Source organism: Xylocopa sonorina, chromosome 9 (assembly GCF_050948175.1).
Source record: "Xylocopa sonorina isolate GNS202 chromosome 9, iyXylSono1_principal, whole genome shotgun sequence".
Taxonomy (NCBI): domain Eukaryota; kingdom Metazoa; phylum Arthropoda; class Insecta; order Hymenoptera; family Apidae; genus Xylocopa; species Xylocopa sonorina.
This window is the reverse complement of record NC_135201.1, coordinates 2,520,924-2,535,910: the sequence shown is the minus strand read 5'-3', so window position 1 is coordinate 2,535,910 and position 14,987 is coordinate 2,520,924. Positions and strand designations below refer to the sequence as shown.

Here is a 14,987-nt window from a genome sequence, read left to right as displayed (position 1 = left end):
AACAACTATAGAAATCCTTTACTTAATAAATGCGCGTTTAATATATTATTTATTTACATAAATATATTTATATTACAAAAGTTACACTTAGGATCTAATTGCACGATTACAAAATATGGAATTTTTACTCATAATAATAATAAAGTCTGATCCCAAGAATCGATTTGTGGTAATTCAATAGTAGTTATTGCATCTTGATGGGGGTAAGTAGGGTGCCACCAATCTAGTATTTGGCAGTGAATAACGTCATTTAAGATAACTTGATTCGTTAACGTATGAGGAACGTCGGATGTACCAAAGCCAAGCTGTAACCGATGATCCTTAAAGCCGGGCATTAAAGTCATCGATACTGATTGTAGAATTAGACCGATTACAGGTGGTAACATACTATACTTTAAACAAGTTACCTGTAAATTATACGTTGTTGCACGAATACAATATTATTATAATGACTTAAATTTGTACATATATATATGAAAATTAATTCTGCTATGATAAAAAATAATTACCCTAAGTATTTTACAACCTTCCTCCGGATTTACATTTATATCTTCCAATATTTCAAGGAAATCTGTTTTTTTTTTATTATTCATCTGTTGTTTTAATTGGTTTTTATTAGTTTTTGGTAGTTCTTTTAATTTGAAATAGAAATACCATCGCATTTTTCCTTCCTGAAACAAAATACCGATAATTGACTTGTGAACAAGTGTTTTTATGCAATATTTTCGTATGGTATTCATTCATCCTGAAAGTATACTCAAAGTACATCAGTAATTTTTACGGCAAGACACTGAAAAGCTTGCATTCAAAAAACATTTCTCGTACATGTACCCAAAAAGAATGATTTAAATCAATTGTATATTTTTTAATATACTGACCTATGTAGTTCATTATTTCCTACCAAAAATATTAATGTTACTCATTAATGCCAAAGAAACATTGGTGTGTAGAAAATGTTTTAATTGATCGATGTAGTGGAGAATAATGCGACATAATGTAATTATTTACATCAATGTTTCTTTTTGGTTTAAATCACACATAATATCGTTTCCTACAAAATAACAAAATTTAATAAATTGATTTCAATAATGCCAATTCATGCGCCATTGATTAAAAAATGTTTGAAGAAACGTACCTAGCTTTCTAAAAGAGCTTAATATAGATTATTTTAATATGATTGTCATTTAGCAAAAAATATGTGAATCTGATATGCAAGATTGCTTCAATGCCAAAATTTATAAACTTTTAAAAAATCCAATTAATTAATAATAAATTGTATACAATATAATGCTGCAGCATATGATTTATACGATTCTTTTTGGTTGTTGAAACAATCTTTAAGTGTGCATATGTATCTCAAAAGCACAATTTCTCAGCCTAACATTGGTAAAGTAACAATATATACAATTTTATTACACAGTTCATGACTTGTTAATAATCTTTAGTGTTAATACCATGATCTAGATTGGCCTTCAACCGTAACAGTGTCGTAAAACAACCATGTTACTCTAATATTTTTTTGATTCTGTTTTTATTGTTTTTCTATGAACTTTCAGAATAATACACCATTTACAATCTATTATGTTACATACTTTATGCCACATAAGGCAACACCGTCTTTTGATAAGTGAATGTGGTTCATCTTGTCTTAAATAAGACACATCATCGACTTCTCTCTTTAAAGCGAAATAAGTATAATGTAACGTTCTGATAACGCAAGCACGAAGTCCATACGTACGAACCATACATTGTGGTTGTAAACGTTCTGGTAAACCAGGAACAAATCTATAGTAACTGGATAATGATACATTGTTAGTGTTACGTTATTACTTTCAGTTAACAATTACTATGACATTACACGATGTAAAACTTACGACTTATATAGGTGGAACCAAAATTTTCCTGATGTTGTTACATAGTAAGAACTTTTACATATTCGAGCAAATTTTCCTACTGCCTCTGGACTAATATATTCGGATATAATAAACCATATATCCAGCGGATAATCTATACCTAAGTAACGTAAATAACATTCTTTACTACAAACTTTTTCTTTCCCTTTATAATTCTCTTTTCTATGTTACCTTCTTCTTCTGTTTCTTCAATTTCATTCCTTTCAGATGTATTTATCCTCCTACCTCTTCTTCGATTCGTTAATACATCTACAAAGTTCAATTAACCTATACTCGGTTAGGAACTAAAGTTACAGGGAAAGAAGAAACTAAACACTTTTGACGACGCTTACATTTAATACTCTTCTTTGACTTATTTAAATCGCACAGATCGTTTTGTTCACTTTCACTCATTTTATCCCACGGATCTTCTTTTTCTGTTGTTTCTTTCAATTTCACTGTAAAATGAGAAGATGAAAACAGAATTCATCGACTGGAGACCTTGTTCTCAAACGAACAACGTAAAAGGCTAAAAATTATAATATATAAATATCCGTTAGCAAGAATGTTCTGTACCTTCGGAGGAAACATTTACCACTGCCTTTTTAAATCTCGCGTGCGTCCTTGATGAATTTGCAAAGTCGTCGATGGTCACATCTGTTATAAAAAAAATGAGACACTTTTATATACAGATTTAGATAAACAAATGAACGAACGTATATACATATATGCAAATACATGCGTGTGTAGAAGATAGAATTTTAAACTAGTTAATTAATGGATTGTTTCGAAATAATACCAAACATAAAATGATGATTAACCTCCAAAGTTATTATTGCCATTATCTACGTTTACTTTTTTGTTCGATTTTTTCCTTAAAATAGGCATGATATTAAACGGTACGTTACTACGCGTATTTAAAAATTAATCAGGTACTAGAGAGAAAATTCCAACGGAATAATAATCTAAAGTTTACAACTATTTACACTGAAACGTATATGTGGTATGTAATAGACGACACATTCATGCTAACTGTTGGAATAGGTACGCATTTGTGAACGCGCGTGTAAGTCCCATCAGTGGGAGAGAGAGAGAGAGTTACACAATCAACCGCACGTGATCGACGGAGGTAAATAGAAATTCAGAGAACACAACGATTTATCTATACCAGAGATAGAAATGCTAATGCTGTAACTAATAACTGTAATTAATATGTAACTATAATGGAGATATATCAGAGAACTGTTTGCGTCCGCTAAAACTTCTCTCGTCGCGGAATACTTTTCAAGTTCGACAATTTTTTTTAGAAACACCAGAGTAAGCTTTTCGTTTTTATTTATAATTCCTTTCAAAAGTTGTTTTAAATTGCGCAAAACGCATAAAAGCAATGCTTCGTTGTATGTACTCTAACCTCTATTTGTATTTCTAACAAAAAGTAGGGGATCTACTTTGTTTGATTTTTAATTACAGGTTTTCCTCTACCCTTTGTATATCAAAGCAAAGAGTTTACAAATAACATTTGTTTCAGTCACCGAAGCTAATAAAGTCAAGAAATATAAATAAATATTATTTAATGCGCGTTTCAATAGTTTGTTTATAGTAATAAGATATTAATTACAGTATTGGCATTCTAAATTGGTACAGATATTTGTTTAAAATTAATCGATGAATTAATTAAAATACAAAAATGCAAAGATGGCTTTAATTAGTTAAACAACAGCTGCTGATAACTCGCATACATATTCATATAATAATTATAACAATTTATTGATCTAATGGTAGTAAACGAGTTGTTAATTATATCTGGCAAATCTTTGCGGTTTCAAGTTTCAGCTAGTATATTTCTCTCAGAAAATTTCACTTTGGAAGATACTTGTTCAATGGGATTCAACATCGGTGAATGCGGTAGTAGAAAAAGTAGAGTGTCTTGTATGACCCACAAGATCATGCATTTCCTGAGTCTTGTAGAATAAGAAAGAAAAAGAAACAATTCTTTGGATTACTTAGAATAATTCAATAACATTGTATTATCGATAAGAGAAAAAAATGTTCATTTGCAAAAGGATGAATTCATTTTTAAACAGCCAATAATCCCTGTGCAGTAGAAAGAGTTAACAAAGACAAAAAGAAGGATAACAAATTTCAGTTAAGAAAAAGAATGGAGTATGAGAGAGAAAAATAAACGCATTATGCTGTTCCTAACATCAACTACTGGCATTAAAAAATTATCCGGTAGAAAATTTTAAACTGTAAACCATAAAGTATCAATACTACATTAAATTAGTCACTAATTAATAGGTTAGTTATTTTACTGTTAATAGTTTATAAAAACAAAAGCGTTCCAATAATGCATTTCTCCTATTTTTCGTAAGATTACTTGTACGACGCTGTGGGAAGGTGAAATAAAAATATTCTTGTTATCAACACAGTCCCGCGACGTGAAACGTCACAATTACTACATCAGCGGTGCCATTTATTTCTGTAGAAAATGGTAACACTGATTGGTGCGCAGTTTCATCCCTGCTTAAAAAGAAAGAGGTTAGGTTAGTTTGCTATCGACGAAAATGTGCGATCAGTTTAGGCATTCTTCGAAGAGAATTAACTAGCGCGACATTCAACAGTGGTAGTGAATAATGCATGTGTAATCATTGATAAGGTACGTACACACGTGTTTACTCTAAACTAATCGAACCTGCGAACGAGGTTAACAAAAATGCAACATCAATCTTAGAATTTCGTGACTCGTTCTAAACATTGAAAATTATATTATAGAATTTTATATGAAAATGAATCTTTCTTTGGAAGAAGAGAAACGTATTTTTCATTTTTTCCAACAACAACATTGTTGTTTAAGATGTTGTTTCCGCTTCATTGGTTTGCGTACACTAGATTGTTTCAAAGATCCTGCTGAATTTGCAAGACGAGTAAGTCAGAAGTTGTCGTGACTCGATTTGTACATGAAATGCGTATTATATACACTTTTTCTGTAGGCTGGGTATATTACAGAAGGGATAGATCTCTGTTCGGACGATGAGTTGCTTTGCGTGGCCTGTCTGGGAATTCTTCAAAATAAAATACAGGAACAAGTTATTCGAAACGTACGTTAAAATGTCCAACTTAAAATATATGTTTCATATAAATCTGGAATACTTTTGCGAATAGATACAAGTCGAAGTAGAGAAAGAGAATTACGACTGTGAAACATTTATATGCGCATTAACGATACCTGTATGCATCAGTCTCAGAGAACGTTTCTTGCATATGCAATGTGCTGCGCGACTTAAGATATCCGAGGATACGTTGTTAGCTCTGAAAGTCAAACTGCAGAATATCAAAGATGTTTGGAAATGGCTAGTAACGCCCAAAATAGAACAGACTATTAAAAAACAAGTGGATCAAGCGACGCCTTCTCCGCTTCTAATTGAAATTATTTTAACATGCAAATCTAATGAGAAAGAATGCGAAACATTGTAAGTTTTCAAAGTATTATATTTTTCAAGAATTGATTGAATTTAAAGGAATTTTCTTTTCAACTTAGAGTAAGTATGTGTAAGGAAACAAATAACGCAAAGAATAAACGGAAGAGAAAATTCAATGATAATAGGTATAGCAGAAAAAGTATAGAAACAATAATGGCTAAAATAACAGATGAAGAATTTTCTCAGTACTTTACAGCTCTGTCCTTTGAAACTGCTGACAGTATAGAAGTAGGAAGTATTGTATGTTCTCATTCAAGTATTTTTATAGGAGGTAATATACTTTGATAATAATGATGATGATTATCGTAATAATGATAATAGTAATAATAATAAAATGTATGATAATTCAGGAAGATATAACAAATTGTCAAGAGAACTCAGTCAAACACCGTGGTTCATAAATGGCGAGAAGAAGATGCAGACATCGGTTCAGGATATCCTGTGCAATCCTATTGCTCAAGTAGTAAAAGCTCAATGTAAGCTATGTACTGGACACACATTTTGTGGCATTGGTTAACAGTTAATTTCATTTGAAAAATACAGCATTTTTTTTGTGGACATAGGTATTAAATTTTTATCGTCCGGGAGAGAAGACGTGGATGTTAGAAACATATACTCAGGGAGACCATTTGCGGTTGAATTAATTAATCCTAAAGTAACCAAAATAACGAATGAATTATTGTCCATTCTGGTTGAAGAAATTAATCGATCGTCTAAGCAAGTGCAAATCACATCGAACTTAAAAGTCTTATCTAGGCTTGACTTAAAAAGATTAAAAGAAGGTGAAAACGTTAAAACGAAATTTTATCGAGCGCTTTGTCTTTGTCGCAATACATCCAAAGCTATGGTACCTCTTGAGCAATTAAATAATTTGAAAAGAATAAAGATAATTCAAAAAACGCCAGTCAGAGTGTTACATAGGAGGCCTTTGAGTCCTAGAGAACGTTTGATATATGAAATGAGAGCCCGCTGGGTGCAACCTCAGGAATTACAAGAACTGAATGTTACAAATCAAACTGCTACTATGTTTTTTGTATTAGATATTAAGACGCAAGCTGGAACGTACGTTAAAGAATTTGTGCACGGAGATTTTGGACGAACTGTACCAAATTTATGCGACATTCTTAATACAGAAGTCGATATAGTCGCATTAGATGTGACAGGGATTAATTTAACTTGGCCGTAAGAATTATTTTAATGGTTTATATATTTTTTATAACGAAGACGTTAGAAATAGAAATCGTTTTTTAATAAGAGTTGTTTAACATTGAACAAAGGAACAGAATATACACAAATATTTTTTATATGTTTTACATTGTATTTTAACTATTTAATTGTGTCTATAACAGACAAATAAAATACTTTTCCTGCTTTCTCGCTTAATAACTTGCAATAAATGTACAAGAAGTATAATGTACGCACAATGAAGTATAATGAATAATATTTTCTTACTCTGGGATCGGATACTTAATTTTAGTAACTATGCAATTTGTCCTGATCAATTCTACATTTAACATTATGGTTTTTATCATAAATAAATTTCTTTCGCAGGTCATTAAGGAGAGGAAAGCAGTCTGTTTGCAAAAATTATACTATACATATACATATATATATATGAATTGAAAAAAATATGAGATTTTAATGTCCACATCTCATAAAAATTTTTTCTTGTAAAAATATTTATGTACTTTTTGGGAAAGTATTTAACGAGTCAGTACGTTGTACATTAGTAATGATAGAGACGTGAGACATATTTAATGGTTCGAAATCTTCATCCGATAAGCAATATTCATACAATTTTGATGGTGACATTTCTATCGTTGTCATGGATACTTGTGTTGGGGATAATTGAAGTTTAAACGATGGAGACCGAACAGTTTCATTCGTAGTGAAGCACATCGAATTAGGAGGTTCTACAAATTCTATTACAGAACTAGACTCATTTGAAGCATTTTCTGTTGTTATTGAATAAAAAGTTGAATCATTTAAAGCAAGCGAATGGTTAGATGGGTTGCGCGATAGTGCGTTATATTCTGTGGACAGAGTGGAAATATGTTTTGGAACGGTAGTTTCGTGCGCATGGTGTTTTGTTTGGGTTTGTTGGGTTTGTTGGGTTGTTGTAGGTTTAGGAAATGTTATTGCATTTTTTAATTGTTCTTTTAATTCTCCATTGTTTTCTTGCAATGCAGTTTCACCTTCTTCATCATTGTTATCCTTTTGTATCCAAAGTGTTACGAAGCGCTGAATAAGCGAAGCCACTTGTTCTTGCTCAAACTTATCAGTTTCTAAAAGCTCGTATAATTTAACTAGAACATTGTAGCATGTTTTTTGCCATCTGTTCGATTGTATTGTAATTTGATTGGCAATCTATAATCATTACGTGTTGCAGAAGGATAATCGTTAATAATAATATCTATTGTACAATTAATATAATCTCATAAATTTAGACGCATTCTGTATATCAGTACAAACTCCCAAAATTTAAGAGTTTCGAGAATTTGTATCTTTGTACTTCTTTCATAATTCAAAACTTTCTAAGCCTAAATAAAAAGAGATATAAAATCCAAAGAAAAAAAAACAAGTCGATTAAATCTAAAAAGAGTTCCTATGTTGGTGTTCTTAAATAAGAGTTTTGTAGATATATCTTGTGGATTGTATATTTTGTTCAGCTATCATCAATGAAGATTTATGGAATAATGTTGACTTAGTTTATAAAACAAAAATAGCACTACAAATTTTAAGAACTTGGCATTTTGAAAGTTTCATGGATTTCGAGATCATACAAAGTTTTGGATTATATACAAACACCAGAATTTAAAATACTATATATATGTGTGTGTATAATCGTTACTAGATTTCTGTATCCATACCATATGCTCAGAAGCACATTTTCGTGCTTTTTCCGTAACTGACTTTGGTAAACCAGATAACTGAGCCAAAACGATACCATAATCGTCAGCGAGTGTTACACCGAGTTTCAATCGATGAGTATACGTGATCCGGTGATGACACTCGTCCATTTCCAATCTTTGCGGCAAGTTTACCGTCTCAAAATGTTGGCTGAAGACGAAGCAATTTATAGCTCGTGCAAATTTGTAGTTTAAGGTATAATAACGAATGAAGAAGAATTGCATACTTTGTCACATTGTAGTATAAATCAGCTAGTTTTGTTAGATAAGTAAAATGAGTCGCAACAAAAGTAAAAGCAGTCGTGTTTGATAATTTTTCGCATATGGCCCAGGCAATCGAAGCACCTTCTTCGATAGCAGTACCTTTACACAATTCGTCCAAAATGATTACTGATGTTGGTGTAACAGATCGCAAGATGTATTGTGCTTCTTTAATCTACATAATAGAAAACTTATTTTCTCGTGTCATTCAGTTATAGTGCCAGGAATGTACATATATAATATGCATGCATATGTGTATATGTGTAGGACAACTCACTTCCAGGGCAAACGTAGAAGCATTGCATTCAACATCATCACGAACAGCTATTTTACAGAATATGAAATTCGTTATTCGAAACATTGCTTTTTTAGCTGGTACAAAACAGCCAAGTTGTGCCATTATATGCAGCAGAACAATTTGTTTTAGATATGTTGATTTACCACTCATATTAGGTCCAGAGATTATATATAAATTCTGAAATATCGATGCAGTCTGGAATGAGAAAATTAATGGAATGCAACTTTATGTATAGATAAGCAATTATTTGATGGTTGATGTCCAGTGTTCAAATAAAAGGAAAGAAATTACGATGTTATTGGGTATAGGACCATCGAGGCCGATAACATCCATTATTGGATGCCTTGAGTCCAACAGTTCTAGTTTTGAACCAAACGTTGGTTTCACGTACGTTTGACATGAACTGACTTGAGCAAGGGAAATTATCAAATCCAATTCTGCAACGTCTCCACTCAATTGGAACAAACGACCAATATATTCTCGGATATTTTGTAGCAAGTCACAAAGAAGCCTATTTGTACATATATTTACACGTGTATGCAATTTATTTTTTTAATTAATGGAAATAGAGATGTATTACAAAGTGTCTAAGGCGTAAAAGATATTCTATGCAACTGTCGTTACGAAATTTCAGAGTTATTTCTAATTGTAAAGAAAGATGATTACCTTTTTCATAAAATAAAAAAAGTATAATAGTTACATGCTACAAATACATCACTAATATTTACTAGTTTTCATACATACTATGCACATGATAATCCAGAAATAATAAATGACATTTAAATAGTGTAATAATGATGTTATTAGTCGTCATAACTATTGTCATTGGTCCAGAAATAATAGACATTTGTTCTAAGAATGTAATGTTCAAGTCAGAGTTATAATTGATGTTAGATATGGATTGGGGATGCTTTCGTTGCACTTTATGATAATGAATATTCAGTGAAAATTTAATATCCAAACTAATAACATAAGTTGTGTTCATTTTTCATATACTATTTGCACTTTCTTTTTTTATGTGTTTATTATTGGATTTATTATTAGTTGTATTAACAAAAGATATTTAAAAAAATATTACAATTCCATTTGAGAAATACAATTAACATTTACATCTTTGAAATAAATGAAAATAATAAATTCTAATGAAATATTGTACAAATTTAAACGTATTTCAACTTTTATTTAATACAATTGTTTCCTTTTAAGAAAACTCGGAAATTTCATGGTGACCTTTATATGAAACACTTTATATGTACTTGTACATATGTTGCACTGTATATGCGCGATATATGTATGCATATATACTCTCTTTATATAAGTATATATACTTACACATTTTCAAATACGTATATTTAAATATACTTACACGTTGCTCATTAAATGTAATTCCTCGCACGCAATTTTACATTGTTGGCTCAATGCTGCAAGCGCACTGGTGGTCATAGTGTATACCTGTTTACTTTTCTGTACCTGCATAGCATCAATTGAACACATTGAAAAATATGTATATAGATATTTAATTAATAACATTATTTGATACATACGTGTTGTATGTACAGACAGTCTCTTAAATTCTTTTGTATGATGTAATACCTATCAATACCTACAAAGGCAGTCATAATTTTAAAAAATGTCTGTACATACATGCACATATGTTTACTTCAGTTAAGCTGTTTAAGCAGATTTCCCAAATACATGCTATAATTTGTTGTATTTTATGACATAAAATTTAATTAACAAATTATTGGAAAAACATCTATATATTCTATATGCAGAATGTACATAAAAGTTAGAGGCAAACTCTAGGCTTTTGTAGTACTTATCAAAACAAGTTATAAGGCCTTAATACATGTGGATTCAAAAACTACTGCGATAGTTTTGCAAACAGTAAGCAAATTTTGTGCAACAAGTTATGAACAGTATTCGCTTGAGAAGGTACATCAAAGAAAAATACATGACAGTGGCGTGCAGTCCATGAAAGCTATGAAAGCGTTGCTTCCCTCATACTTCCTAAAATATTATAAATAATAAATACATATTATGTGATTATTTTTATCAGAATATTTACATTGTATCTATTTTAGAATCAAACTAAGTAAACTGTTTATTTTTGTCATTTTCAGCATTTGTTCATAATTTTTATGGGAACACTGCTTTCTTATGAGCAAATATTACTGCGCGCCACTGGTATACGATCACTACTGTTGAGAAGACTTAGATTTATAGGTATGGCTTTGTGTGGTTAAATTGCATAATAGAATCTGCTGTGTCTTTAATATCAATCTGTTTTAATTTCATGTTGGCGAGGTTTTAACTCCAGGAAACAAGCTTGCAAGCACAACAGGATACTTGCTTGCAATCAAATTGTCATCAAACTGTAGTCATTTTATTTACTAAATAATTACTTACCTCTATAAATTCGTATGGCGGAGTAAAAGCTTCAAAATTTGAATTTCGAGGCAATATGGCTTGAATATGAAAGCCCAGAGAAGCATTACAGCTCAAGGACAAAGTTAGCTTATACTTATCTGCCAAATTTTCTACCATAGCTACGAAAAGATGAGAAAGAGCAGTAAATTCTAGACGTTTTTCTTCGTTTTTCTTGAGTAATATAAAAGCCATTCTTAAAATGAATATTTCATGGGTTTACCGACTTTTCATATCGTCAATTAATTCGCAGTAAGTTTGTCGGGCGACGTCCAACAGGTCATTAATTCCAGCCTTGATGGCAAAGCATCGTTGCATACTCGCAGATGTATATCCTGCAACAGATCTCGCGTCCGAATGTATCGTTTCAAGAATTTTTTCTTGCATTAGTCGATACTCATCATTTACCAGCCTCTAAGGAGATAATCCAGTATTTATACTCATAAACGAATAATATTCATAGAAACTTATACGTGTATATAAAATTCTGCGAAATTCTTAAAAATTAAAAGGGGGACCGACATTTTCATGCGTAGGAAAGATTTGTTCTATATATCGAATTCATAACATATTAAAAAAATCATTGAAATCGGAGAGGAGATATGAGTTTTGCAATTTCACCAAAAATGTTACGTTCAAATCCATAAGGAAGCAGTTTTTGTTAAGTAAATCCCTCCTCTAGATCAACAATTTTTCAAATTAAAGACATTATTTTAATAACTTCAATTCCTTTGGAAATATTTCGACACAGCTTACCGTTTGAATTTTACGAAAAAGATCGCTTTTACTAGTTAATAATATGCTTGCAAGTTCTGGCACAACGTCTAACAAATGTTTCAATAGTAAAACATAATTTAAATTGTGCTCTGCGCATTGAACACTATTTTCGTGTAAAAGAGGACTAGTCGATAAAGCCAGAAGTCTATCGGCACCGTAAAGTCGTCGTACAATGGGCTATGAAAAAATGTTTCACTGTTAACAAGAAGACTAATAAAAGGAAATGAGAGGAAAAGATGGTAAGATCAACGTTTCAACCTGAATAAGAGCTCGTAACGAACGATTAGATACTAATTCAGCTATAGCAGCTTGTCGCTCAAGAATAATTCGTTCTTCGCTAGAAGGTTGAAGTATATTCGCGCGTAAAAGTTTTCTACCCATTGGCGTCGAGCAACGATCCAAGATACCCAGCAAACTAGCATTTTTTTGACCACATTGCGACTGAACCAACTCCAAACTTCGTGCACTCTCCAAATCTATAAATTTTTAGTTGCTTCACATTGCATTGTACGCGCCTTCCATGTACGTGCTGTCCGTCACTCTCTGTCCACAATTATGTACATATTGTACAGTAATTATTATATTTATACCTATCGTAATAGCATTTGGGGATCCTTGAAATTCAATCTTCATTGATTTTGGAGTGTACACAACGTGTTGTACGTATTCAACGTATTTCAATAACGCTGAAACTGCAGCTAGCGCGTAATATCTGTAATATAATATATACATAAGTTTCGTGTTAAAAACATATGCATCACCATATATATTCTAAGCAAGTAAAAGGGAGGTGTATTATGATGATACGTTATCGATTCGAAGTAACGTTTACTTTTGTTTAATAAATAATTCCACCGACGAATACTCGGCGTTGCAAAGAGATTTTACTCGTTCGAATCCAATCGTATCGTTGAAATGAATACGAGATATTGCTGTTATTTCTATCCCAGGAAACTTGTCGGTTATGGAACGATAAAGCATGTTTTTAGTTTTGGCACCCTCGGACATCGTATCTGGCATTAAAATCTGTAATATTGAAAGCAAGTCAGCTTTTTTAAATAATCCAGGAATTAGATTTCGTTCAGAGAATATTCGTAAAGTATAGAGTTTCCTGGGTGTAAGTCGTGTTCCGAAGGATTTGTATCCTTCTGTTTCGCCAAACAGTGCAATTAATTTCATTAGGCGTCGTTAAAGTCCTGATGGAATTAATTGCACCGTTGGCGAAACAGAAGGATACAAATCCTTCAGGAAACAACTTACACCTGAAAAATACTTTCAATTCGTTAATCCAAACCGTGAAGGTCTCGATTAGAGAATATCCTTTTTCATTATACCTTCAAGTTTTTGCAATTCAGTTTGGTGCAGAGAAATAATCTATCTTGAATAAGTAAAAGTAGAAATAATCTATTAATCAATAAGTAATAAGAACTTGCTTACCTCCACTGGTTCGAATAAATATAATTTGCTTAACGCGTTGGTATAAGTTTGAGAATCACTGATTTGACAAAGAATTAAATGCGGACATCGTATATCTAGCGCGGCTATTCCCACTTCGGATCTGGCATCACCACGGCCAGTTGTTACAGCTGTAAAATTTTGTTCAATTCATTGCCCAAATTCGAAATACAAAACAAAAGGAGAAAAGAGAAACTCACCGACGACACTACCGCCAGCAGCAGATTCGAGCATACTCGAACCACCATCCGTAGTGGTGTATTTTGCTCCAGATCTAAGAATTCAGAGAAAAAAAGATTTTATTATTCAACTGTAATTTTACGCTCGATTATTTCTCATCCTGATATTTACCTCGAAGCATAATTACGCGACGTACTGGTTTTGAAAGAGGAAGATGTTGAAACAAGACGAACGCGTCCGGTGTTTTTATGTCTTAAATTTTTCAAACCACTCCAGTTAGCTTGTTTCAAGTTTGGTGTCCGTTTTTTCCCCGTATTAGTCGTATGTTCCACGTCTGTATTTTGAAAATAATAATATATTTAATAACAATTGATAATAACAGAAATAAGTGAAGAAAAAATGCGTATATATGTAATTGTTAAAAATGATAGATTTATCTCAAACGATTTCCATAAATTGTTACATGATATTTCTCAACAAACATTACTTACGATATTTCGTTAAAGGAATGTTGAATTCTTGTCTTGTTCGAAATTGTTCCCTCAATGGTTGGGTAGCTGTTTCGATACGTTTTACATTCATGATTTAAATTTAAGTATCCACTTCGAAATGCGCACACGTTTGAACACGTTCGAAAACTGAAACCGAATATACGCGTCATTAAATCAATTGTTCGTTGCCGACTTCGCTTTGTCAATTTTCGCGGGTAATTTGAACCATGAATTTCAGCCAACAATAATATTTAGTTTGTATGTTTTTTGTTTAGTGTTATTGAACTTTTGTAGATAGCTTTAAGTATTATACAGGCATCATTAATGCACGTTAATAGTTTTGTTGAAAAATATAATAAACTTTTAATAAACTACTGTAGTATCGAAATAAGTATTGAAATAAAAATAACGTGTAACGAGTTAATGATTTTATCGAGTGTGACTTTGTATGCGTGAAAGTTTATGACTTAATTGTGAAATTAAGAATATTCTCGAATAATCAATATATTCGAGAATTTTCCTAGGAAGATTTAAGGGAAAAGCAACGGTGTACTACGTTATTAGAAATAAACTTGTATTACTTTTCTACATTACTTATAACCAGGTATATAGTCACGTTAATATTTTCTTCGATTCAAAGGAGAATGAAAAGAAGAGTAAAAGGGAAAAGGGGTCATTAGAAAATTGTTCAATTATAATTGATTATTCCTTCTTTTTAAATTAGCAATATATAAGATTTATTTACAAATTTGATACCATGTGTCCGTAGGTAATACATATTTTCTCCCATATCAGGGATCTCGACACATTCAATAAAT

At 31.7% G+C, this 14,987-nt stretch overlaps 3 protein-coding genes across 5 annotated transcripts; 1 reads left to right on the top strand and 2 right to left on the bottom strand.

The window, feature by feature from the left end:
- Positions 1-17: 17 nt before the first annotated feature.
- Fsd (transmembrane protein fates-shifted) lies at positions 18-2,867 on the bottom strand. Of its 2 annotated transcripts, none has more exons than XM_076901208.1 (8): positions 2,714-2,867; positions 2,469-2,549; positions 2,246-2,350; positions 2,085-2,162; positions 1,875-2,013; positions 1,593-1,794; positions 510-671; positions 18-407 (listed from the first exon to the last, which is right to left on the bottom strand). In XM_076901208.1, exons 1-8 carry the CDS (start codon positions 2,778-2,780, stop codon positions 129-131), a joined length of 1,113 nt encoding a protein of 370 aa, XP_076757323.1. In that variant the 5' UTR covers positions 2,781-2,867; the 3' UTR covers positions 18-128. The 2 variants fall into 2 exon arrangements, with proteins under 2 accessions (XP_076757323.1, XP_076757324.1); XM_076901209.1 differs by having other exon boundaries at positions 2,692-2,865.
- Positions 2,868-4,487: 1,620 nt separating this feature from the next.
- On the top strand, positions 4,488-6,647 carry Pus10 (Pseudouridine synthase 10). Of its 2 annotated transcripts, XM_076901206.1 has the most exons (7): positions 4,488-4,548; positions 4,665-4,816; positions 4,883-4,990; positions 5,055-5,362; positions 5,431-5,642; positions 5,722-5,847; positions 5,935-6,647. In XM_076901206.1, exons 2-7 carry the CDS (start codon positions 4,673-4,675, stop codon positions 6,555-6,557), a joined length of 1,521 nt encoding a protein of 506 aa, XP_076757321.1. In that variant the 5' UTR covers positions 4,488-4,548; positions 4,665-4,672; the 3' UTR covers positions 6,558-6,647. The 2 variants fall into 2 exon arrangements, with proteins under 2 accessions (XP_076757321.1, XP_076757322.1); XM_076901207.1 differs by lacking the exon at positions 4,488-4,548 and having other exon boundaries at positions 4,645-4,816.
- A 50-nt stretch (positions 6,648-6,697) lies between these two features.
- Positions 6,698-14,488, bottom strand: LOC143427186 (mutS protein homolog 4). The gene is made up of 20 exons (XM_076901115.1): positions 14,483-14,488; positions 14,298-14,316; positions 14,170-14,235; positions 13,850-14,012; positions 13,699-13,772; positions 13,481-13,629; positions 12,876-13,069; positions 12,634-12,755; positions 12,302-12,519; positions 12,023-12,220; positions 11,494-11,680; positions 11,249-11,388; positions 10,206-10,309; positions 9,131-9,350; positions 8,819-9,034; positions 8,508-8,716; positions 8,242-8,431; positions 7,060-7,738; positions 6,880-6,945; positions 6,698-6,837 (listed from the first exon to the last, which is right to left on the bottom strand). Exons 1-20 carry the CDS (start codon positions 14,486-14,488, stop codon positions 6,698-6,700), a joined length of 3,360 nt encoding a protein of 1,119 aa, XP_076757230.1.
- Positions 14,489-14,987: the final 499 nt, after the last annotated feature.